This window comes from Salmo salar, chromosome ssa02 (assembly GCF_905237065.1).
Source record: "Salmo salar chromosome ssa02, Ssal_v3.1, whole genome shotgun sequence".
Taxonomy (NCBI): Eukaryota; Metazoa; Chordata; class Actinopteri; order Salmoniformes; family Salmonidae; genus Salmo; species Salmo salar.
The window spans coordinates 24,729,372-24,755,998 of record NC_059443.1 but is presented as its reverse complement, the minus strand read 5'-3'; the positions used below and the strand labels follow the sequence as shown (position 1 = coordinate 24,755,998).

Below are 26,627 nucleotides of genomic sequence, written 5' to 3'. Positions count from 1 at the left end.
GTCTTCATGTCGTAAAGTCGGAGCTCTAGAAAAAGGCCTGAGTTCCCGATTTGTAATTTCGAGTTGGATGACCGTTCAAAACGATTTTCCCCAGTCGGAGCTAGTTTTTTCAGAGTTCCCATTTGTGTTATTGAACGCACTGAAGTCGGAAATCAGAAATGTCCCACTTCCGAGTTCCCAGTTGTTGTGAACGCGGCATGATACGCTGATGTTCTCGCGACAGATCTGTGGCAAGGAAGTTGTCATTTGTCGTAATTTCCTAGGACGGAACCACTGTGCGGAGGAGAAGAGTAAGAGGCGCTCCGAACAACGTTCTAGGCCGCCTATGTCATTGTTTACTCCGTGAAAGGAGTTTTATTTTTGCATGCATTAGATGAGGCCCTCCTCTGAGAAAACTCAGGGGAAGTTAAGTAATAGGATCGGTAAACACTAAGAACCAAGTTGCAGTGGCCTAGTAACAGCAAATCAAGCACCACGCTGAGTGTTAGCTATGGAGGATGTCTCCGCTGTAACGATCAAATACGAGGGAGGAGATGAACAGGAGTCGGAAGATGTCAGTGAAAATTTTACCAAGAAGGCCGAAAACAGCGCCAACAAGTCTGCCAAAGATGACAGTACCGATGGTAAGGGACCCCATCCTTTCACAATCATCTAAACACAGCTAACCTTAACTAATGCTACAACATGCTCAAATCCATGTTTGCTAGTTAGCTAATTAGCGTTAGCTAACTATTCTAACATGATCATATCCTAGTTAAGGTTATTGTTCGGTAGCCATTGACCAGATAAATCCATTTGTCCCATTTGATCTTGTTCACATGTTTAGCTAGCAAAGTAGCTAACTTAACTAGTGGTGACTAGGAAGCTGTGCGTGTAGTCTGTAACGTTGCTTAGGTTGCTAGTTAGCAAGGGTAAATAGTCGATCATCGGAATGACATTAGTACCGTTAGTTAAACGTCTACTCTTTGATCTTACGGGTTCTTCAATGTTACGTGAAATAAAATAGGCTGTCATATTGTGAGAAATAATACTGGGGCATATTTATTACGCCTATTATGTTGCAAAACGTTCCTTAAGTGGAAGCGAACGAAACGGGGACCTAACTCAATTTGTCCAGTAGGAATTCTCGTTTTAGTTGCCAAATGAAACGTTTGGCTAATAACGCCCCTGGACTAGCGTTATCACCTCACCAATGTTTGTTTTTGGAACTTCCCCGTAGGCCAGAGCCATCTAATTGTCCCCCACGATTAAATATTGGGTTGCTGCTGCTAATTTGGCGACCGGAGTGTGGGTGTATGGAAAGTGAATCAGCTAATTGGGAAGATACTATATGTTCCAACTCAAGACCGTTTTGCGTTGCTGATTGGGCTACAGGACGAGTCGATAAGCCGGCGACCAGTGCACCTGCGTTGTATGGACATCGCTGCCGACCTGATACCTGACCGTGATACTCAGGAAGCGTCCTACTGGATATCATGGTCCTGTCGCCATGGGTAACTAACGTGCCCCCCACAATAAATAACTATCTAGATGTCACCATGATGCATGCACATACAGTATACTCAATGGGGAGGGCATGAATGGCAGCAACACCGGGACACTGCCCTTCGCTTTGACAGTCACAGTAAGCACACGCATACAACGCATGAAGAAACAGTACACCCGTCATTGCTACTTTTAATAAAAGATAGGCAATTGTCAGTTTTAGAACTGAAACTGTACAATTTGTGTAAAACAGCGAAATGAGACTCATACTAATCCTCTGTCTTCCAAACAGAAGTACTCACGGTATGGCAGCTGAATCAATGTACGGTAGTTGCGTGGTAAGAAACGGAAGGGAATAAACACAGCTCAATCAAAACGTCTAACCTATACTGCCCTACCAAGCAAAAAGGCACTAACTTCTCATTTGGTTGAAAAATTAGGTAATGTCATTTTTGCTACATTAAGAACAGCTTAATCATGTGGACAAGTATCCTGCCTCTATTGTATTGTGTTTTGGAGACAATGGAGGTCATGTTAGCAGTAACTGCATAAAGTTACTTTGAAACCAAGGTAAAGAAAAGCCAATTCTCTCAGTTCCACGCTATGAGCAGTTACTGCCTTTTTGCTTGGTAGGGCAGTATAGCAGAGCGTTTCGACACATCCACTCCTTCCCACACGCCCACTACTTTCCTTTCGGCACACCCACTCACCCATACTCAGGTCGCCATATTGAGCAACATCTACCCACCTCTCAATTGGAGGGGGGGGACTATGGATATGTCTCTGTTGTACGTATGTTAGTCACACACGATATTGTGGTAATTTGGGTGAATGATGCATCTTGCCATAGACCTGGCACTTACACAATTACAATGATTGGCCCAAGGGGGGCACTATAGTAATCAACTTAAATTCCAAACGTTGAACAAGCATATGTCCTGTCCTGTTTGAGCTTGAATTGTCACTAATTGGCCCAAGTGCTGCATCATTCGTGGGGGACGACATGTTTACTGTTTTAGAGTAATACCTCTTAAAGGGTTCTGTCATAGGCTATTTATCATATAAGCAAAACAGAAGGTCTGAGTTTATTTTCCCAGGAGCTGAATAGGTGAATCTTTGATCATTTTATTCAATATCTTTGGGTGAGATTCTCCTATTTGAGACATGATGAAATGTTTGATATAGGTAATTTTATGGGGTCTCTATAGAGTAGACCTACATTTGGCTCCATTCACCTCAAGGGAAATCATACGATCCCAATTCTTTCTCTGTCCACAGGTCAGTAGTGAATAGGATAACTTGACTGATCTGAAAAGCGTGATGAAACATTTAGGTTAAATCAAACTTTCCCAATACAGAAGTTAGGTTGAAATCCTTTTTAAATTAAGCTGCTTCACACATTGATGTCTTTTTATAACAATTACATTTCAAAAGTATATTATCCACAATGAGTTGACTCTCCATCGTTAGGGTGATATGCACTTTAGCAAAGATGTTCATAATTGTCAAGTAAAATGTCTGTCAAAATATACGTCCATCCAAACAAGTTGTATCCATTGCACATTTTTTATCTTGATGATATGTATCATTGTAATAAAATATGCTTAAGTCTTGTTTCTTTTTGACAGTAATGGAATTTTGGATGATGGTCACCGTTTATAATCGTTTAAAAAAAATGTAGACAAACATTTTCTCCTCTCCTCCTGAGCTGTGCTGCTGCAGGAGGGGGGGCGTTGCCTAGGCAACCCAAGACTTGATTGCTACAACACCTTGCTTATTCAGCAAGGAGCAACAAAGTTTCATTACATTGTAACTAGTCCATGTTACCACTGAAATGGACTCCACAGCATAAATGCCCAGCTGTCCTGTCTTCAGTCAGCTGTTCTTTCCACACCAAAAAATTAAACGGTTATGACGATTATTTTAATTTTCATGACTGTCTTCATCCATATTCGTTGCTTACACGATTATACGCTAATTGTGCAAGCCCTAATTTTACATGGAGGCACATAGTCATTATCTGACATAACTATTCATTTGTGTTATTGTTTGGTTTTCTTTTCTCTTTTCTTTGGCAACAGGAGTCGCCCTGACCTCCCATTTTCCCCTTTCTATTTTTAGGGGATGGGCTTTTCCGCTGTCTGGATTGTGGAGAAGCCTTTGGGGAGGAGGCGGCCTACCAGGAGCATCAACATGAACACACCCATGATGGCCCAATAGTCTGCCTGGACTCTGACTCCCAATTGGATGGCTTGCTTGTTTCAGAGAGTGGGGGCCAACGGACACTATGTTGCGCTCTTTGTGGGCGCAAATTTGCAGACTCAAGGGGTTTTTACTCACACCAGGTCAAACACCGTAATGAAGCCCTCAAGCAGTCAACTCCTGTTTTGCAATCAACTCCTGTGGCCCAGTCAACAGCTGGGCCCCAGTCAACTCCTGATCAGAGCTTGGGGGTGGCTAAGCAGTATGTCTATGAATGTGAAGACTGTGGTAAATCCTATACTTCGATGGGCTCTTTCATCAGTCATACACGCTCACACAAGCAAGCTTCCAAATCAGTTTTCCATGAGCTGGCACACCTGAAAAAGAAGTCCTTTGAGTGTCAAACTTGTGGTCGCTGTTACTCCCGTTCATCAGCTCTTGATGCTCACCGCCGTTGTCATGAGGTCAAACTAATCCCAAAGTCCCGCAAAAGGGATGCAAAGAAGCAACCGCCCGCAGAGGAGCCTGCAATTACAACAGAGGACAGCAACAAAGCTTCTGAACAGGTAGATAGGGCACAGGAAAATCTGTTTGGGTGTTCATGTGGCAAAACATTTCGCGCCCAGTCTGGCCTGAAAACACACCAACGATTTAGCCACAATGACAAATGTTCTCCTGAAAAGCTTAAGAGAAAACCCCCAAAATTTGACTGCAGTGAGTGTGAGAAGACCTTCAGTTCTTACGCCGGCATGCTCTGCCATCAACGCTATCATATGAAACGAGGTGGTAGTGGTGGCAAAAGGTTTCCATGTGAGGAGTGTGGCAAGGTCTTCACAACGCTCACATTCTACTACAAGCACCAGCGTTTGGCTCATACTGAAGAGACTCCAGCAAAGTCTTTCCTTCATCAGGTTTGCCAGCTCCAGAAGAAAACGTTTGAGTGTCAGGAGTGTGGGCTCCGGTTTTCCAGGGCCTCGGCTCTCCAGTCCCATCGGCTTTGCCACAACGATGTTTTTGGACGGACTGAGAAAGAATCCCAGACACAAACATCCCCACTACCTCAACATAAGCTATTACTGGATAACAAGACAGAAACTGAAACATTTGCTTTAGGGGCCGTTGTCTACCCACAGGACACCCTTCAGACCCCTGTGACTGAGAGAGACCCCAGTTTCTATGAAACTGATGGGGATGCAGAGGCTGATGGAACTGATGATGTCAATGTAGAGGTGATCAGTGCCTCAGATGGCTCTGTAAGGGATGAAGAAGAGTCACTACAAGAACTCAACCCTGATCTTGAATTACTGTGTGAATCAGACCAGGATGGAAAAGAGGAGATGGATGCTGTGTTGTGTCCAACGGAGTACATCTCTAATACACTTAAGTCTAAACCAGAGATCGATCTGAAAATTGTACAAATTGACTTTCCACCATTTTTAGGCGAAGGAGCTCAAACGGAGAAGGTTCAGGGACAAGACACACCTAAAAGATTTAACTGTCCTGAGTGTTACCGCTGGTTTACCAGTGCTGCATCTTTGCGCTCTCACAAACTGTGGCACAGAGTAGATGGCAAAAAACGATGGAATCCTGAAAAGGATATTTTCAAGTGCGATGTTTGTGGGTTTGACACTACACATCGGAAAACCTACCACAATCACATGCGAAAACACGATGGCCGAAAACCCCACAAGAGTGTGTTGTACCAGCTTGCCGGACTACAGAAGAATAGCTTCAAATGTGAGGTGTGTGGAAAGTGTTTCTCACGCATGTCTGCTCTACACTCTCATCAGCAACAGCATCCAAAAAGCAAAGCTCATCCATGTCCAGATTGTGAGAAGACCTACTCTAATGCCAGTGGTTTGTACAACCACCGCAAAAGCTGCCACGCTCAAACCCCCACCCAAGATGAAGTATCAGACACTAAAAGTGAAGTGTTATCAGACACTAAAAGTGAAGTGTTTAATCCAAAGAAGACTTTATTAGGCCCAAAGGTTTATTATTGCGAGCGATGTGGGAAGGGCTTCTGGTCATTGGGTGCTTACACTCACCACAAGCAGAATCAAGCTCAGTGTGCACATTTGAAGGAGAAGAATGAGCCAACAGTGTCTTCACATTCTGTCAATGACCCTCCACATGTTCGTGGTAAAGTTGCCTGCCCTGTATGCAGAAAGAAATTTCGTCACCAAGGGATTATGAAATCTCATATGAGGACGCACGAGAATGGGAATCATAGATGTGAACTTTGTAGCAAGTCTTTTCGCATGTTCTCAAGCCTCCTCAGGCACCAGGTTGTACATAATGCTCAAGTCCTCCCGCCTCCTATCAAGTCTTTTCAACATCAGGTAGAACAAGTGAAGAAGAACGCATACAGCTGCCCTGATTGTGGAAAACTGTTTTCACGAGCTAAGGCACTTAAATTCCACATGAAGAGCCATGGTTATGAGACCGACTACTCTGCCTCATCGCCTAAATCTGCTCTTGAGCTAGAGGGGCTGAAGTGTTCAACATGCCTTTCCCATTTCAGCAACAAATCCTCATTGCACACTCACCAAAAACAGTGTGGCAAGATAAAGACTGTCAGTAAAAGCCACAAGGAGGATATTGCCCAACATGACACAGTTCCTAAAGCGAAGAAGCTCAAATGTCCCTCCTGCCCTTCTCTTTTCAACAATTTACTGTCATTGCAGTATCATCGAAAAGAATGTGGCAAGCCGAGGGCAGTTGGAGGCTTGGATGTCAAAGCGAAAGGAGGTTTAGAGAAGGTGACAAAGTGCATTGTCAAAGACCTTGTGAAAACAACTCTGTCAAACAACTCGGGCACTGAGAAAATTACTAAATCTGTTACTGAGAAGGAACGTGGTGAACAAAAGGAGACCAATGAGTCCCTAACCTTGAAGAAAGCTGCCACAATCAACACGACTGATCTGAAATACAAATGTAAAGAGTGTGAGAGAAGCTTTGCTGTTGTAGGAGCACTGAATTTCCATAAAAGGATTCATGTTCTAGGTCACAAGTCTAAAGTAAAACCAAAGCTGAAATTTCAAGTGGCTGCAATCCCTGAAGAACCCAAGCAACCCAAAAAGGTAGAGCAAACAACTAAAGGCCAATTCTGTTGTCCAGAATGCGGAAGACGTTTTATCTCCAATGCAGCCCTTGGCACTCACAGACGATGGCACACAGATAAGAAGTTTGCTGGTTCACTGATAAAAGATGACAATACAAATTCTGTTGGGCACAAGTCAGTGGACGAGGGACCTTTTCAGTGCAACAAGTGTGGAAAGGGCTTCTTTTACCTGTGTGTTCTCCGCCGACACCAGTTGTATTACCCACCATGTCAGACCAAAGCCGAACCAGAGCCTACAGCACACACCAGCATGGTAGGCAACCGCAAACCCTCACGCTCTGAATTTGCATGTCCAGAATGTAACAAAACTTTCGTCAAGGGCTCACTTTTAGCAGCTCACTATGAAAGTGAGCATAACAAATCCATTGAGTCTGCAGATCTTCAGGGGGACCAGTCCATGTCCATATCCATTGAAGAGGTCCCGGAGCAGCCTGCCACATCACACAGCAAGTCTGAAGCCATTCCATTAAAGAAGCCAAAGCTTAAATTAAATCTTCACCAGTGTCCTCATTGTGATATGAGCTTCTTGAAGGTTCGAGGCTTGCGTGCCCACAAATGGCAGGCCCACTCCCAAGGCAAGAAGGTTAAGAGCAAGGGCACTTTGGCTGAGAGCAGGGACTCTGTTGCCATAAACAACTTGGCTACCAAGGGAAGTGAACCGGTTAATGAGAGTAAGGACTTTGTTACAGAAAACAAAGGCATGGTTGTCAAAACCGAACACTATGTTACAAAGAGTAAGAATGCTGTTGGCAGAAGGAGGAAGAAAGGTCGACCAGGTTTCAAATCCATCCCTTGCATTGATTGTGGGAAGAGATACAGTTCTTCTGGGGCACTTTATAATCACAAGAAAATCTGTGGAGTGCTCAAGCAGGAAGTTAATCCAGGAATGGCAGAAGTAGTGGAAGAGGAACCCACACCATCAACCCGCCTCTATGAGCAGACAATCAAATGCCTCTTCAAGTGTGACAAGTGTGGCAAAGCTTTCCCAACTGAAGAGCAACTAAGAGCCCACAAGGACTTGGCAAAGAGCCGACCTCACTCTTGCGCCCTGTGCTGCCGTGGATATTGGACTGAGACTCAGTTGCATCAGCACCTGGCCTGGCATGACGAGGTCCGCCGGCGACTACCAACAGAGCTTCGTTACAGACTCAGTGCTTCTGTAAGCACAGGGCCCGCTAAACTCAATGTCCCTCTGCCTGATTTGAAGGCGAAGTCATCCCTCAAGCCACCACCTACACCCCCCTCCCGGCCACAGAATAGCCACAAGTGTCAGCACTGTGGAAAAGCGTTTCTATCTCCAGGTGCTCTGCATAAACACGAGGCTCAACACGATAGCGATGGCTCCTACCGTTGCTCCCTTTGTCCCCGGACCTTCAGTGAGATTCGGGACCTCATTGATCATCACCAGGAATGTATGGGTGATGACAAAGGGCAGAGAGATCCCTACACTGCTGTCTCCTCAAGAGACACCGATGGCCTTACTTGCATTGAATGTGGAATGTGTTTCAGTCGAGAGTTGGAGTTGCACCAGCACTACATTGAACATGCTCGTGGAGCATATTAGATTAACAATGGAACTAATACAAATCAACAGATATTAGAAGTGGAATTTTACTTTTTCATGCACTTATGCACCTCCTTATACTTCAGTTCAATTTCCAAGGTGGACATTTTTTTCTCCAGGGTATTTTTCAAGGACTAAGTGTCCAAGAGACTTGCTACATTTTACTATTCTAATTATATCTATAGAATGCTGTTAACATTATTGCAAATATATCCACTAAGTGCTTCTTTTAGCTCTTGACACCATCATTTTATCTTTCTCAGGCTTTATTTCACACTGGACCTGTACATAAATGTAAAAATGTCTAAAGAAAAACTCATTTTATCAGTTCCACTGATTTGAAATGTGTCCTCTTGGTGTAGAAATGTGTAGTTATAGAGAAAGATAAAGTTCGCTAACTGCGTTTTCATTTAGAAAATGGTGCCGTTTCTCTATGCCGAGAAATGATTACACCCTGTAAAGTACAGCGATTTGTCTGTCAAGGTAGGCACTAATTTAAGTTTGTTTTGCTTGACTTAGTATGCAAGGGGAGAATGTGAGTCACCCACTTTCAGTAACATGCCTTTTGAGAAATTAATCAAGTTCTGGCATTAACCTGTCTATATAAGATGGATGTTTATAGTATTATTAGTACCTATTTTTGGCTGTTTTCTTTTACAAAATATTACCAAACTAACATTGTATCATTTAATAATTAGAAAATTGAATGTTTTCCTGGATTTCACTACCAAAGTTCCCAAATACTAACAGTTCATTGTGTTACTTTCCTGTGTTGTGAAAATGTTTATCTATCGTAATGAGTTTGATTTAACAAACTGGTTTAGCATTTGTTCAAGGAGTTGTTATTTTCTTTGTTGGCTTAAATGAAACGTTCAAGTTTTTAGACTATTGCTAATCTTTTGAAGTCATTACCTTTATGATCACTAATTTCAATGTAACCTTTTCCTTGTACCTTTAAACTACTACTGGTGTCTTATTAATGCAGACATGAAGAGTTTTAGTAAATGGTTAACTGGAGTTAAGTTTCCTGTGTGGTTCATTGTGTTGACTGAGTTACTGGTTTTAACGGACCTTTAAACTTGACTCAATAGATTCTAGTGGGCTTCCAGTCATGACGCGTCATGTTTACCGTTGGTCAGAAATGGTTGAGAAACATCACTACAATATAGATTATAAAATGCTTTCAAACTTAAAGCTGCAATATGTACAGTGCATTCGGAAAGTATTCAGACCCCTTTACTTTTTCCACATTTTGTTACGTTAGCCTTATTCTAAAATGGATTAAATAGTTTTCCCCCTCATTAATCTACACAATACCCCACAATGACAATGCGAAAACAGGTTTTTAGAAAGTTTAGCAAATGTATAATTTACATAAGTATTCAAACCCTTTACTCAGTACTTTGTTGAAGTACCTTTTGGCAGCGATTACAGCCTCAAGGCTTCTTGGGTATGACGCTACAAGCTTGGCACACCTGTATTTGGGGAGTTTCTCCCATTTTTCTCTGCACATCCTCTCAAGCTCTGTCAGGTTAGATGGGGAGCATTGCTGCACAGCTATTTTCAGGTCTCGCCAGAGATGTTTGATCAGATTCAAGTCCGGGCTCTGGCTGGGCCACTCAAAGACTTGTCCCGAAGCCACTCCTGCGTTATCTTGGCTGTGTGCTTAGGGTTGTTGTCCTGTTGGAAGGTGAACCTTCGACCCAGTCTGAGGTCCTGAGCGCTCTGGTGCGGGTTTTCATCAAGGATCTCTCTGTACTTTGCTCCATTCATCTTTCCCTCGATCCTACTTGTCTCACAGTCCCTGCCACTGAAAAACATCCCCACAGCCTGATGCTGCCACCACCATGCTTCACCGTAGGGATGGTGCCAGGTTTCCTCTAGACATGTAGCTTTGCATTCAGGCCAAGGAGTTCAATCTTGGTTTCATCAGACCAGAGAATCTTGTTTCTCATGGTCTGAGAGTCCTTCACGTGCCTTTTGGCAAACTCCAAGCAGGCTGTCATGTACCTTCTTACTGAGGCGTGGCTTCCATCTAGCCACTCTACCATAAAGGCCTGATTGGTGGAGGGCTGCAGAGATGGTTGACCTTCTGGAAGGTTCTCCCATCTTCACAGAGCAGCTCTGTCAGAGTGACCATCTGGTTCTTGGTCACCTCCCTGACCAAGGCCCTTCTCCCCTGATTGCTCAGTTTGGCCAGGCGGTCAGCTCTAGAAAGAGTCTTGGTGGTTCATAACTTCTTCCATTTAAGAAATGTGTTCTTGGGGACCTTCAATACTGCAGAATTTTTTTTGTACCCTTGCCCAGATCTGTGCCTCAACACAATCCTGTCTCCGAGCTCTACGGAAAATTATTTTGACCTCTACCTGTTTTTTGCTCTGACATGCACTTTCAACTGTGGGACCTTACATAGACAGGTGTGTGTGCCTTTCCAAATGATGTCCAATCAATTGAATTTACCACAGGTGGGCTCAAGGATTATCAATGGAAACAGAATGCACCTGAGCTCAATTTCAAGTCTCATAGCAAAAACACTGAATACTTATGTAAAGGTATTTCAGTTTTTTTTTTTATCAATTTGCATACATTTCTAAAAACATGTCTTTGCTTTGTCATTATGGGGTTGTGTGTGTGTGTGTGTGTGTGTGTGTGTGTATAAACTTGGATTAAATACATTTTAGAATAAGGCTGTAATGTAACAAAATGTGGAAAAGGGGAAGGGGTCTGAATACTTTCGGAATGCACTAACTTTTTGGGCGACCTGACCAAATTGACATAAGTGTGTGTTATAGAATTGTCATTGAAAGCACATCTAAAAAGCGGTAGATACGTTTTGTGTGTGCTATTTCTATGCTTCCCGTTAAGTTTCTAGTTTTTGTCTTTTACTTTCGGTTTTGTAAACCAACTGAAAATACAGTATTTTTGTTTATGGCAAAGATATTTCACAGCAGTTTAGATGTTACAGTGATAATCTACTCTATACTTGCTTGTTTTGTCACAAACTGAAATTAGTTTAGCAACCAGGAAATGGCGGGGGGATTTCTGCATAGTGCTTCTTTTTTAAATGTTTCACACTCAAATGATAACCTATGCAGTATTAGATACACTTCTTTTATACAGTTAAAAAAGTAATGGGACAGTTGTTTGTTTTTGGGGGGGGGGTAATCCTGAATGAATCATGAATAATGAGTGAGAAACTTAGACTGGCATATCACCCAGCTGTGATTGGGAGTCCCATAGGGCGGCGCACAATTGGCCCAGCATCGTCCGTTTCTGGCAGGGGTAAGCCGTATTTGTTCTTAACTAACTTTCCTAGTTAAAGGTTAAATAAAAAATGAAATACCCCCAAGACATGCTAACCTCTCACCATTACAGTAACACTGGAGGTTAGAATTTTGGGGGGGCATGATATTTGTGCGTCCAACTTTCTCACTCATCTTTATTCACGTTTCATTCAGGATTATCTGTAATCATGGTAGAATCCACATTAATGTAGAAGTGTTTAGAAACATTCTTATTTACAGTAAAAGTGAGTCCAAAATGACATGATACATTATTTACCATTTAATTTCTATTGGGCACAGAATTATCTGAAACGCAACCAAAACAAACCGCAAATGCGTCCAACAAATGTGTAGTCACCAGCTTGATGTAGTCATTGCGTGGAAGTGTTTCACTTTAATACACCTACAGTACTAGTCAAAAGTTTAGACACTACTCATTCAAGGGTTTAAAAAAAAAAATCTATTTATTCTAGAATAATAGTGAAGACATCAAAACTATGAAATAGCACATGGAATCATGTACTAAGTAAAAACATGTTAAACAAATCCAAATATTTTATATTTGAGATTCTTCAAAGTAGCTACCTTTTGCCTTGATGACAGCTTTGCACATTCTTTGCATTCTCTTTGCAGTCTTGACGGAGTTCTCACATATTCTGAGCACTTGTTTGCTGCTTTTCCTTCACTCTGCGGTCCAACTCATCCCAAACCATCTCAATTGGGTTGAGGTCAGGTGATCGTGGAGGTCCGGTCATCTGATGTAGCACTCCATCCCTCTCCTTCTTGGTCAAATAGCGCTTTCACAGCCTGGAGGTGTGTTGGGTCATTGTCCTGTTGAAAAACAAATTATAGTCCCACTAAGGGCAAACCAGATGGGATGGCGTATCGCTGTATAATGCTATGGTAGCCATACTGGTTAAGTGTGCCTTGAATTTTAAATAAATCACTGACAGTCTCACCAGCAAAGCACCATCACACCACCACCTCCATGCTTCATGGTTGGAATCACACATGTAGAGATCATCCGTTCACCTACTCTGCGTCTCATAAATACACGGCGGTTGGAACCAAAAATCTCATATTTGGACTCATCAGACCAAAGGACAGATTTCCACCGGTCCAATGTCCATTGCTCGTGTTTCTTGGCCCAAGCAAGTCTCTTCTTCTTATTGGTGTCTTTTAGTAGTGTTTTCCTTGCAGCAATTTGATCACGAAGGCCTGATTCACACAGTCTCCTCTGAACAGTTGATGTTGAGATGTGTCTGTTACTTGAACTCTATGTAACATTTATTTGGGCTGCAATTTCTGAGGCTGGTAACTCTAATGAATTTTCCCTGCAGAAGAGGTAACTCTGGGTCTTCCTTTCCTGTGGCGGTCCTCATGAGAGCCAGTTTCATCATAGAGCTTGATGGTTTTTGCGACTGCACTTTTTCCGTATTGACTGACCTTCATGCCTAAAAGTAATGATGGGCTGTACTTTCGCTTTGCTTATTTGAGCTGTTCTTGCTATAATATGAACTTGGTCTTTTACCAAATAGGGCTATCTTCAGCCTAGCAGTGGAGAGAACTACATATCTGTAAGTTTGTGTTTTCTGGTGCACTTAAAGTTGCAATATGTCATTTTTTGGGAGACCAGACTAAAATCACATAGAAATCTGAGTTAAAGATCTGTCATTCTCATTGAAAGAAAGTCTAAGAGGCAGTAGATCTGTTCTGTGTGCTATTTCTATGCTTCCCGTTCTTAGCTTTGTTTTTCCGTCTTTTACTTTCGGTTTTGTGTACCAGCTTCAAACAGCTGAAAATACAATATTTTTGGTTATTGAAAAGGTAAACAGTGGTTTGTTACAATGATTCTCTACACTATGCCTAATTTGAGTTTGTGGCAAAATAAGCAAACTATTAGAATTTTAGCAACCAGGAAATGTGCACCTTTTAAAACACTATATGGTTGTGCTAAAATGTGTCAATAGTTGTAAACATCTTGGTTGTGAAAAATATGCCCCTTCATCCTAAATTCCAAGGTGATGCTATTGATAGTTTGGCAATTCAATCTGAGATAGTATATCTTAACAAAAGGATTGAAACAAGTTCAAGTAAATTATTGAAAGTTTAACAAAATTACAGGCATGTCATGGTACTATATTGTCCTATTTATGCTCCCTTTCTCTCCTCCACAGTGAAACTAGCCAGTATGAGGTGTCAGGACTGTGGACAGCAGTTCACTCGCTGGGAGGCCTTCAAGACTCACCTGCGCAAGCATGTCCTGGAGGAGGCGATGGCGGAGGAGGAGGAACGAAGGCAGGGCATTAAGAGAGCCCTGGAGACGAACGGGAGCATCGGCAATGTGGAGTCGGCAGCACCTGAGAAAAAGCAGAAAAATAATGACGATGGTGATTACGAAGAGAACAGTGATGTAGACGTGGAAGGTGATGAAGAAGACGATGAAGAGTTCTTCGACAGTTCCTGGCAGGTCAGACCATCAGAGATCGTCACAGTTCGTCCGCGCGTTGCCATGCTGTCTGAGGAGGAGAAGCCAGTCTTCAGCGGCTCCCACAAGGTCTATGCATGCTCCATCTGTGGGAAGGTCTACTCCTACCTCGAGTCATTTAGAAATCACCAGAAGACACATGAAAAAGAAGGAAAAAAACAACCCACAGAGAACAAGTGCCCGGACTGTGGGAAGGTCTTTGCTCGCCCATCCCTTCTGGTGACTCACTTGAAAGTGCACAGGCCTCCCGTGCCGATGGAACCCTCCACTCTGAAGTGCGATCAGTGTGTAAAAAACTTCAATTCCTTGCAGACGTATTTGATCCACATGGACCTGCACAAGCAGAAGCCTTTCTGGTGCCTGGCCTGTGCTAAGGGCTTTAGGGATGAGCTCTCTCTGGACAAACACCTGCAGGGCCACAACCTGAGGCGCCACAAGTGTGACCTCTGTGAAAAGTCTTTCCGCGTGCCCGCTGAGCTCCGCTACCACTACAATACTCACACCGGCGCCAAGCCCTACAAATGCACGCTCTGCAAGAAGAACTTCTCCCAGCTGGGCAACCTCATCACACATCGGAAGAAGCACGTAGGGGTCTACGTCGGGGCCAGCAAGACCCCACTGGGACCCAGGAACCACCTGTTTGCTGGGAGGCGAAGGGTGACAGAGATGAAGAGGCTGGTGTTCACAGGGATGGGTAGCACAGAGGAGGCGAAGGTGATAGATATGCTTCAAGAACATCAAGAGGAGGAAGAAGAGGAAGATATTGAGGTGGGTGAGGAGGAATCTGGATCAGAAGAGTCGGGGTCTGAGTCTAGTTCTGAAGATTCTGGCGCTGAGGAATTGTCTAAATCAGATTCATCAGACTCTTCTGGATCTGATTCCTCTGACAACTCTGATTCCTCTGGATCGGGAGTGGAGGAGGAGGAGCAAGAGGGGAAAGAAGAGACTGCATTGGAAGCACATGTAGCGGAGCAACAGAAAAGACATAAGGATTGGGAGTGTTTTGAATGTGGTGAAGGGTTTGATCAAGAGTCAGCGTTGCACCTGCACTATATGAAACATGCCAGTGGGGAGCTGCCAGTACAATGATGGCCCAGTACATGAGATTAGCCGTGAAATTATTGGTGAGTTGGGCACTGTTCAATGTGTTTCTACTACTTCAGAGTTGAGTCACTGCCGAGCCCTTGAATTGGAGAACACTGAAGAAAATTCCAAATGATCCAAAAAATTGTTGATCCCCAGTATGACTTATTTTTGTCCTTTTTTCTGCCATGTTTTTTTTTCTGGCCCCAAGTGTAAATGTTTTGAAGTGTGGGATGAATGGGTGAATTTAGTTGTATGAGTTGAATGCCATGAGGAAGTTATCTTTTTTTCTTGCTACTTTGTCTTTACATTTAGATTTGTTTCTCACTAATCCAAATGTTTTTGTGCATTTTTGGTAAGAAAGAGGTGGGGTTTTTTTGTAGACTCAGATTTCCAGAATTTAATTTCTTCAACTGTGCTTATATTGAAAGAAGACGAGGCAGATTGGCGTTAGTTTTTCACACCCATTTTCAATCCGAGAGGTCTTAATTTCTGTATTTACACCGACCATATAGAAAATTGTAATTTGATAAAACTTTGATTAGATTTAGTGTTGCCGAGTTCCCTGAAATGTAATCTAAAAACAACTTTCTTTCTTTCCCTCTTCAATTTTATTCAATCATGTTTATTTCTATCATGTTTTTCATTATGAAATCTAGCTTTCTTTTGAAGTAAACTTGGGTTTTTCCATTTGTCAGTAATGGGAAGACATTGTCTGAACATGACTCCTTTGCAGAGATGAGAAATTATTTTGATGTCACTATTATTCTACAATGTAGAAAATAGTAAAAATAAAGAAAGCTTGGAATGAGTAGATGTCAAAACATTTGACTGGTACTATATATATATATATATATATTACACACACACAAAACCATGAAATGACACGTATGGAATCATGTAGGAACCAAAAAAGTGTTAAACCAATCAAAATATATTTTATATTTGAGATTGTTCAAAATAGCCACCCTTTTCCTTGATGACAGATTTGCACACTCTTGTTATTCTCTCAACCAGCTTCACTTGGAATGCTTTTCCAACAGTTTTGAAGGAGTTCCCACATATGCTGAACACTCGTTGGCTGATTTTCCTTCACTCTGTGGTCTAACTCATCCCAAATCATCTCAATTGGGTTGAGGTCAGGTGATTGTGGAGGCCTGGTCATCTGATGTAGCACTCCATCACTCTCCTTCTTCGTCAAATTGCCCTTTCACAGCCTGGAGGTGTGTTGGGTCATTGTCCTGTTGAAAAACAAATTATAGTCCCACTAAGCACAAATGAAATGGCATGGTGTATGAATGCTGAATACTCTGTGGTAGACATGCTGGTTAAGTGTGCCTTGAATTCTAAATAAATCGCTGACAGTGTCACCAGCAAAGCACCATCACACCACCACCTCCATGCTTCATGGTGGGAATCACACATTTAGAGATCATCCATTCACCTACTCTGCGTCTCACAAAGACATGGTGGTTGAAACCAAAAATCTAAAATTGGGACACATCAGACCAAAGGACAGATTTTCACCAGCCTAATTCCATTGATCGTGTTTCTTGGCCCAAGCAAGTCTCTTCTTCTTATTGTTGTCCTTTTAGTAGTAGTTTCTTAGCAGCAATTTGACCATGAAGGCCTGATTCACACTGTCTCTGAACAGTTGATTTTGAGATATGTCTGTTACTTGAACTCTATGTAACATTTATTTGGGCTGCAATTTCTGAGGCTGGTAACTCTAATGAATTTTCCCTGCAGAAGAGGTAACTCTGGGTCTTCCTTTCCTGTGGCGGTCCTCATGAGAGCCAGTTTCATCATAGAGCTTGATGGTTTTTGCGACTGCACTTTTTCCGTATTGACTGACCTTCATGCCTAAAAGTAATGATGGGCTGTACTTTCGCTTTGCTTATTTGAGCTGTTCTTGCTATAATATGAACTTGGTATTTTACCAAATAGGGCTATCTTCTGTATACCGCCCCTACCTTGTCACAACACAACTGCTTCACGCATATGCATTAAGAACGAAAGAAATTCCACAAATGAACTTTTAACAAGGCACACCTGTTAATTGAAATGTATTCCAGGTGACTACCATATGAAGCTGGTTGAGAGAATGCCAAGAGCATGCAAAGGGTGGCTACTTTGAAGAATCTCAAATACAAAATATATTTTTATTTTGTTTTACACTTTTTTACTACATGATTCCATATGTTATTTCATAGTTTTGATTTCTTCACTATTATTCTACATTGTAGAAAATAGTAAAAATAAAAATGAGTAGATGAGTAAATGTTTGACTACGTTACTGTTACCATGTACTCTAGTATGTACCAGGAATTCTTATTCTATACAACCATACCACTCGCTCTTCTGTCAGTCTGATAACCTATTCATCTTTATGTTTTTTGAAAAAGCTTTGTGTAGGATTTTTTTTTTTTGTCTCGATGAAATTTCTGTTTTTGTAATCATAGAATTGTAACTTGTGTGATAAATTAAATGCATTTTGAGTCCTCTCTTTGTATGTGTACATTCCATAGATAAGATGGTCTTTTTTACATCACAATTATCTTCTCACTATAGTCATTACAATCTGAATCTAGACTATGTCAAGTATTTAAGCCTCCAACCCTGCATTTGTGTGCGCATAATAAGGCACGTTTTCTGCTCTGTGTGGCGCAAAGGGCGACATCTACTGGCCTATGTGCATTCCTCCAGTCACTGGATGACTCCAGTCTATTCTTGGTTTTGAGGAACCTGTCTGATAAGTAATGTTTGATTTCTGGTTGATGTATGGCTGAACAGATACTAAGTTTTCATCTTTGTTTTTTTTACAATATGATTATTGCTATAGCAATCAAACATGAATGTATCACAAAGTATGTTGTCACGCTTTATAAGCTCACTAAATCATAGCTGACTAAACTCAACTCCATGGTGAAGGAAGTGTCTGATGAACTCCAATGGAGCTGAACAGTGACCAGGCTTTGTGGAATTCCGCTCTAACTACCGTAAATTCCGGACTATAAGCCGCAACTTTTTTCCCAGGCTTTGAACCTCGCGGCTTAAACAATGACGCGGCTAATATATGGATTTTTCTCGCTTTCAATTTTCTTTTCTCCAAAAAAACACATTCTGTGACGTGCTCAGTTTTTTGCCAGCATGAAGCTTTCATTAGACCAATGAAATTGCCGAACGGGTTAAGGTCAAACAACTTTTTTGTTTACTGTTTAGATTAAATCGAGGGCTCTCAAACTTCCCATCTTTCTGATCACGGTAGTCATTTTGTCACCCTCATCATGGCAAAGACACGGAGAAATGCATATGATGCAGCTTTCAAGTTGAAGGCGATTGATCTGGCTGTTGGAAAAGGAAATAGAGCTGCTGCACGGGAGCTTGGTCTTAATGGGTCGATGATAAGACGTTGGAAACAGCAGCGTGAGGAATTGACTTAGTGCAAAAAGACACTGAGTTTGAATTTTTTATTTTTTATTACAAGCTGTGTTTCGTTAAAGCCTATTTATTTTTGTTACAAGCCGTGTTTCGTTAAAGCCTGTGTAAAGTTCATTTGTTTCAATGTACCGGTAGGCACCTGCGGCTTATAGACGTGCGGCTTATTTATGTTCAAAATAATATATATTTTTTTTTATTCAGTGGGTGCGGCTTATATTCAGGTGCGCTTAATAGTCCGGAAATTACGGTACATCAGCGGTCACCAACCTCTTCTGAGTCAATATCGCTTTCTGAGTCTAAAAGCAAGCAGAGATCTACCGCTCAGATTTTGTATTTTTAAACATGACTTAAAAAACATAAGCTTATGCAACATTAACCTATTAAAAACTGTTCTGTAGCAATGAGGTTTGTGCAGTAGGCTATAGGCCCAATACATTGTCATTGCATATTGGCTGTGTTTGAATTGCCCTGCCAATGCTCTTCTCAGACCATTTTGAAGTTATTTTAGTTATATGATCACACTGGTAATTGATAATGTGTGGTAATACTTGAGGCACAGCTGAGTGAGCATAATCATTTGTTTTTCATTTTACTGGACTGATAGCCTGCATCTGATGGTCAATCTGAGAGGCGGGAGAGAGCAGTGGTGAGTGCCTTACCGTACTCACCGTCCCTCCGCTCTCCCTCCCTCTGCTGAGAAAAGGGGACAGTCTTCCTGCTGATGGATAACTCAAGTTGCACTGCATTATTTCTACCTCATGCACCAATTCATGTTGTTACTTCAATGACCAGAGAAAGTGAAATATTCCTCGATATTAAAAGCCGCTAATAATAACAATGCAAGCTTGTCGAAACAATTTGCTATACTCATTCATTGCTGCTGCTGATCTGATTGTAGCGTGAGTAGAAGTAGGGAGAATGCACATTTTCTGGCTTATCAAAGTGTTGACAGTGCACAACTTAAACATTAACTTATAAAAACAGCAGCTCTTTGCTGTATTCATTGAGCCTCTAGTCATGGTTTTAAACGTTTTGAAATCTCACAGTATCAACTTTGCTGTGCGCTCAAGGCTTCTTTTTAGACATGGCGATCTGAGCTATCTGATTGGCCAGCGGTAGGTCTATAGGTGCACTTGATTTGCTCTCTGGACCTGATAGGTATGCAAAGTTCTAGGTGCACTTCCCGGTGCTTGGCCTGCTGAATCAAGTGCATCTACCGTGAATAGCGATAAACGAATGGGAACACAAGGCTTTATCGTTGTTGTTTTTGTACAGAAATGTTTGGTGATCAAACAGTCGATGGCAATCGACCGGTTGGTGACCATTGCTCTACAGCAGTGGTTCCCAAACTTTCTATAGTCCCGTACCCCTTCAAACATTCAACCTCCAGCTGCGTACCCCCTCTAGCACCAGGGTCAACACACTCTCAGATGTTGTTTTTTGCCATCATTGTAAGCCTGCCACACACACACTATAAGATACATTTATTAAACATAAAGAATGAGTGTGAGTTTTTGTCACAACCCGGCTCGTGGGAACTAACAAATAACTCTTATAGGGCCAGGGCACAAATAATAATCTAATAATAATCAATAATTTTGCTCTTTATTTAACCATCTTACATGTAAAACCTTACTTGTTCATCGAAAATGGTGAATACCTCACCACAGGTTAATGAGAAGGGTGTGCTCGAAAGGATGCACATAACTCTGCAATGTTGGGTTGTATTGGAGAGTCTGTCTTAAATCATTTTCCACAGTCTCTGCCTGTATTTAGTTCATGCTAGTGAGGGCCGAGAATCCACTCTCACATAGGTACGTGGTTGCGAAGGGCATCAGTGTCTTAACAGCGTGATTTGCCAAGGCAGGATACTCTGAGCGCAGCCCAATCCAGAAATCTGGCAGTGGCTTCTGATTAAATTAAATTTTCACACCAACTGCTTCACGGAGCCCGAAGCATTCTTACAACATTTGGGAGACGCGCGGTGATGAGGTACCCATGCAAGCGCAATGCCTTATTTTTATTTGCTAAACAAGTTTGAACAGATTTTTGCTTTTTTCAAGAGTCTCACTCAATTTTTGCTGATGCCATAGTTTGGCGGTCACAGTGGGGCAACGATATTTGTCTTTCCCATGGATCTGAACGCTCCGCTGGGGTCACTACAATGAAAAATACCTTTTGGTGGTAATATTCTACACTCAGAATGTGACCCCTTTGGTCATTTTATTTGTCTTGTGATCAGTTACAATGACATTACTCTCATTACTGTAAACTACTACGGGTACAACACCAAACATGAAAATGATGAGTTCCTTGAATGTATAGAAAAACATATACTTCATGGGACATTTAGATAACCAAATTCATTATTATTGATAGTAGGGGACTTTAACATTACTATAGATAATTCATCTGATAGACGGCCCCCATGTAGGCCAACCAGTCAGAATTTGGGTTTAATACTTTTTATGGAAAAGTTTGATCTTACTGATATATGGAGAGAGAGGTTTCTGGCCGATTGATGTTTACTAGGAGTAACAAAACAGGTTCCAGACAATCCAGAATAGATTTGTGGCTTATATCCAAATGTATTGATAGTGAGTGTGTTACTACAAATATTTGTACTACTCCCCTCACAGATCATAGGGCCATTTACATTGATATCAAAATATTTACCCCTGATACTAACTTTGGTAGAGCATCCTACTGGAAGCTAAATAACTCGTTATTAAATAATGATATAGTTAAGTTTGAGGTTAAAGATCTGCTCTCACACTTTTGGGAAAGGGCTTGTGAAGAAAAATCTTAATGCAAGAACTGGGAGCTCTTTAAATTTGAGGTGTCCAAATACCTTAGAAAATATGGTAGTAATGTTGCTAAGACCAGAAGAGCTGAGGAGGAAAAGGTGATCATTAAGATAACTTCCCTTTCTCAGAGGTCCCCAGCCGGCCTCTGGGGGGAGGAGAAGATGGAACTGATTGAGTTACAAAATAAACTGGATAATATATATATAGATTAAATAAACTGGATAATATATATATAGATTAAATCAACTGGATAATATATATAGATTAAATCAACTGGATAATATATATAGATTAAATAAACTGGATAATATATATAGATTAAATCAACTGGATAATATATATAGATTAAATCAACTGGATCATATATATAGATTAAATCAACTGGATCATATATATAGATTAAATAAAATGGATCATATATATAGATTAAATAAAATGGATAATATATATAGATTAAATAAAATGGAAAATATATTGAGATTAAATCAACTGGATAATATATATAGATTAAATAAACTGGATAATATATATAGATTAAATCAACTGGATAATATATATAGATTAAATCAACTGGATCATATATATAGATTAAATCAACTGGATCATATATATAGATTAAATAAAATGGATAATATATAGAGATTAAATAAAATGGATAATATATTGAGATTAAATCAACTGGATAATATATATAGATTAAATCAACTGGATCATATATATAGATTAAATAAACTGGATCATATATATAGATTAAATCAACTGGATCATATATATAGATTAAATAAACTGGATCATATACTGTATATAGATTGAAAGCAGAAGGAGCCTTTATTAGATCTAGTAAAAATGGCTTGAGGAGGGAGAGCAGAATTTCTTTAGAATTGAGAAATTTCACTCTACAAATAACACTATCCATGAATTAAACATTGATGGTGTTATTACAGATTAACAAAATTAATCGCTAAATACTGTAGCAATTTTTACAAGAAATTGTATAGCTCTATGTACTCTCAGGAATCCACAGATATGTTTTTTGACTCACTGAATAATGTTCACTCTATCAGTGATACAGAATCAGAACAGTGTGATGAACCCATCAAAGTTGAAGAGATGATAGAGTCTATCATACATCTAAAGAACAACACAGCCCCAGGTGTTGATGGAATTACAGATTAAGTAGGAAGTTTACATACACCTTAGCCAAATACATTTAAACTCAGTTTTTTCACAATTCTTGACATTTAATCCTAGTAAAAAGTCCCTGTCTTAGGTCAGTTAGGATCACCGCTCTATTTTAAGAATGTGAAATGTCAGAATAATAGTAGAAAGAATGATTTATTTCAGCTTTTATTTATTTCACATTCCCAGTGTGTCAGAAGTTTGCATACACTCAATTAGTATTTGGTAGCTTTGCCTTTAAATTGCTTAACTTGGGTCAAATGTTTTGGGTAGCCTTCCACAAGCTTCCCAGAATAATTTGGGTGAATTTTGGCCCATTCCTCCTGACAGAGCTGGTGTATCTGAATCAGGTTTGTTGGCCTCCTTGCTTGCACAGACTTTTTCAGTTCTGCCCACAGATTTTCTATAGGGTTGAGGTCAGGGCTTTGTGATGGCCACTCCAATACCTTGACTTTGTTGTCCTTAAGCCATTTTGCCACAACTTTGGAAGTATGCTTGGGGTCATTGTCCATTTGGAAGACCCATTTGCGACCAAGCTTTAACTTCCTGACTGATGTCTTGAGATGTTTCTTCAATATATCCACATAATTTCCCTCCCTCATGATGCCATCTATTTTGTGAAGTGCACCAGTTCCTCCTGCAGCAAAGCACCACCCACAACATGATGCTGCCACTCCCGTGCTTCACGTTTGGGATGGTTCTCTTCGGCTTGCATGCCTCCCCCTTTTTCCTCCAAAGATTACAATGGTCATTGGGGCCAAACAGTTCAGTTCTATCAGACCAGAGGCCATTTCTTCAAAAAGTACGATCTTTGTCCCCATGTGCAGTTGCAAACCGTAGTCTGGCTTTTTTATGCCGGTTTTGGTGCAGTGGCTTCTTCCTTGCTGAGCGGCCTTTCAGGTTATGTCGATATAGGACTCGTTTTTACTGTGGATATAAATACTTTTGTACCTGTTTCCTCCAGCATCTTCACAAGGTTCTTTGCTGTTGTTCTGGGACTGATTTGTCTCTAGGAGACAGAACACTTCTCCTTTCTGAGCGGTATGACGGCTGTGTGGGTCCATGGTGTTTATACTTGAGTACTATTGTTTGTACAAATTAACGTGGTACCTTCAGGCATTTGGAAATTGCTCCCAAGGATGAACCAGACTTGTGGAGGTCTACAATTGTTTTCTGAGGTCTTGGCTGATTTCTTTTGATTTTCCCATGATGTCAAACAAAGAGGCGCTGAGTTTGAAGGTAGGCCTTGAAATACATCCACAGGTACACCTCCAACTGACTCAAATTATGTTAATTAGCCTATCAGAAGCCTATTAATTAGCCTATCAGAAGCTTCATGACATCATTTTCTGGAATTTTCCAAGCTGTTTAAAGGCACAGTCAACTTAGTGTATGTAAACTTCTGACCCACTGGAATAGTTACACAGTGAAATAATCTGTCTGTAAACAATTGTTGGAAAAATGACCTGTGTCATGAACAAAGTAGATGTCCTAACCGACTTGCCAAAACAATAGTTTGTTAACAAGAAATTTGTGGAATGGTTGAAAAACTAGTTTTAATGACTCCAACCTAAGTGTATGTAAACTTCTGACTTCAACTGTACATGAGAATTTTACCAATTATTTTCTGGACAACTTCCTACTTAATGTCTTTTAAGACAGTATTAAAAACAATGTTCAATTTCCTACAATGACTCAGGGGTTAATAACAGTGATACCTAAGCCTAAAAAATAAGTGGTGCTCATCGATAACTGGCGTCCAATTTGTCTTCTTAATAATAACTGTAAGATATTAGCCTTAATTAAAGAAGTCCTGGATGCAATCATTGATGAAACACAGTCTGGCTATATGAGGAACAGACATATTTCTAACAATATCAGACTAGTATTAGACATATTTGACTACTCAGACCTAATAATCAAGGATAGCTTCATATTATTTTTAGATTTATATAAAGCATTTGACACAACAGAGCATCAGTTCCTCTTCCACTCCTTTGAGAAATGTGGCTTTGTTTTTTTTCTGTAAGGCTATTAAGACTATACAAATGGTAACAGCTCTATCAAACTGAAACATGGCACCTCACCTAGATTTGAGTTAAAGAGAGGAATTAGGCAAGGTTATCCTATCTCTCTGTATCTGTTTTTTTTAATCACCCAACTTCTTACAAATTCATTAAATAATAGTCCTGTACAAGGTATTTCCATAGCTGGTAAAGAAATTATTATAAGCCAGCTGGCTGACGATACCACACTTTTTCTGAAAGACACCAACCAAATTCCCATATCAATCAATGTGATACAATCCTTTTCCAAAGTGTCTGGTCTATATCTTAACATTAATAAATGTGAACTCATGGCTGTCAAAGATTGTGTGACACCTTCATATTATGGTATTCCAGTAAAAGAAGAACTTACATATTTAGGCATAACCATTACAAAGGATCAGAAGTCTAGAGGCTTACTAAATGTTAACCCTCTTATTAAAAAACCCAGAAGAAGCTAAATCAATGGCTACAGAGGCACTTATCTTTTAAAGGAAGAGTCCTAATAACCAAGGCTGAAGGTATCTCTAGGCTCTGTCTTTAAATCTTGACGGTAAAATCAGATGCTTTTCAACTTTCTGTGGAGAAACCGTACCCATTACATTAGGAAAACTGTTGTAATGAACACCTATGAGTATGGTGGGCTGACTTTACTGGACTTTACTACCTTAAATAATACTTTTAAGATCAATTGGATAAAACAATTCCTAAGAAGATCCACTTCTATGTGGAATTGTATTCCTCATCATGTCTTCTCTACTTTTGGTGGCCTTAAGTTCATGTTGGTTTGAAATTATAATATTGACAAAGTTCAAGTGAAACTGCTTTTCATCAGCAGGTTTTCTTGTCATGGTCCTTCATTTATAAGTGTAACCGGTGTGAAATGGCTAGCTAGTTAGCGGGGGTGCGCGCTAATAGCGTTTCAATCGGTGACGTAACTCGCTCTTAGACCTTGAAGTAGTTGATCCCCTTGCTCTGCAAGGGCCGCGGCTTTTGTGGAGCGATGGGTAACGATGCTTCGTGGGTGTCAGTTGTTGATGTGTGCAGAGGGTCCCTGGTTCGAGCCCAGGTAGGGGCGAGGAGAGGGACGGAAGCTATACTGTTACTTTGGTGCCGTGACCCGGATCACTAGTTGCTGCGGAAAAGGAGGAGGTCAAAAGGGGGGTGAGTGTAACCGGTGTGAAATGGCTAGCTAGTTAGCGGTGGTGTGTGCTAATAGCGTTTCAATTGGTGACGTCACTCGCTCTGAGACCTTGAAGTAGTTGTTCCCCTTGCTCTGCAAGGGCCGCGGCTTTTGTGGAGCGATGGGTAACGATGCTTCGTGGGTGTCAGTTGTTGATGTGTGCAGAGGGTCCCTGGTTCGGGGCGAGGAGAGGGACGGAAGCTATACTGTTACATAAGCATAATTTTTCTCCACACAGGTATTATATATGGAATAATCAGGATATATTGTATAAAAATACTTCTTTGTTTTTAGAATATTTGTTCCGAAATAATATCCTATTGGTGAACCAACTTGTAAATGCAGAGGGTGTTTTACTTAGTTATCAGGAATTCTTATCACTTTACAAGATCCCTGTAACACCTAAAGATTTTGCAATTGTTTTAGATGCCATTCCCTCAGGCGTTGCTTTATTATTCAGGAAGGTGTCAAGACCTGACCCTCAGAGCCTACCTTCCATTAACCCTGTTGACTCATCAGTAGGAAATATTTTTTCTCTTTTAGTCCATACAACAGAGCTATACGAACCTTGTTTCAGCAGGATGTTGTATGTATAGATGCCTTATTGGAACGGTTTTATTGTTAATATCTGTTGGGAAAAAGTTTGGATGTTGCCACACACACTTGTAATCAGAATTTAGGAAGTTTACTTTAAAATGGTTCATAAATATTATCCTGCCAAACACCATATGAAGAAGTTTGA

The 26,627-nt window shown here is 40.9% G+C and overlaps 1 protein-coding gene across 4 annotated transcripts; it reads left to right on the top strand.

Annotated features, from left to right (window-relative positions):
• Positions 1-135: 135 nt before the first annotated feature.
• On the top strand, positions 136-16,042 carry LOC106578166 (zinc finger protein 91). 4 transcript variants are annotated; one of them, XM_014156805.2, is made up of 3 exons: positions 159-623; positions 1,375-1,493; positions 3,607-9,392. In XM_014156805.2, exons 2-3 carry the CDS (start codon positions 1,490-1,492, stop codon positions 8,373-8,375), a joined length of 4,773 nt encoding a protein of 1,590 aa, XP_014012280.1. In that variant the 5' UTR covers positions 159-623; positions 1,375-1,489; the 3' UTR covers positions 8,376-9,392. The 4 variants fall into 4 exon arrangements, with proteins under 4 accessions (XP_014012295.1, XP_014012280.1, XP_014012274.1 ...); XM_014156820.2 differs by lacking the exons at positions 1,375-1,493; positions 3,607-9,392 and adding an exon at positions 13,837-16,042 and having other exon boundaries at positions 136-623; XM_014156799.2 differs by lacking the exon at positions 1,375-1,493.
• Positions 16,043-26,627: the final 10,585 nt, after the last annotated feature.

Excerpts from the sequence above, each read along its gene's own strand:
- LOC106578166 (XM_014156799.2), top strand. The coding sequence starts at position 491 with ATGGAGGATGTCTCCGCTGTAACGATCAAATACGAGGGAGGAGATGAA. Across the intron at positions 624-3,606 it reads CAAAGATGACAGTACCGATG|GGGATGGGCTTTTCCGCTGT; the intron begins GTAAGGGACCCC and ends TTCTATTTTTAG.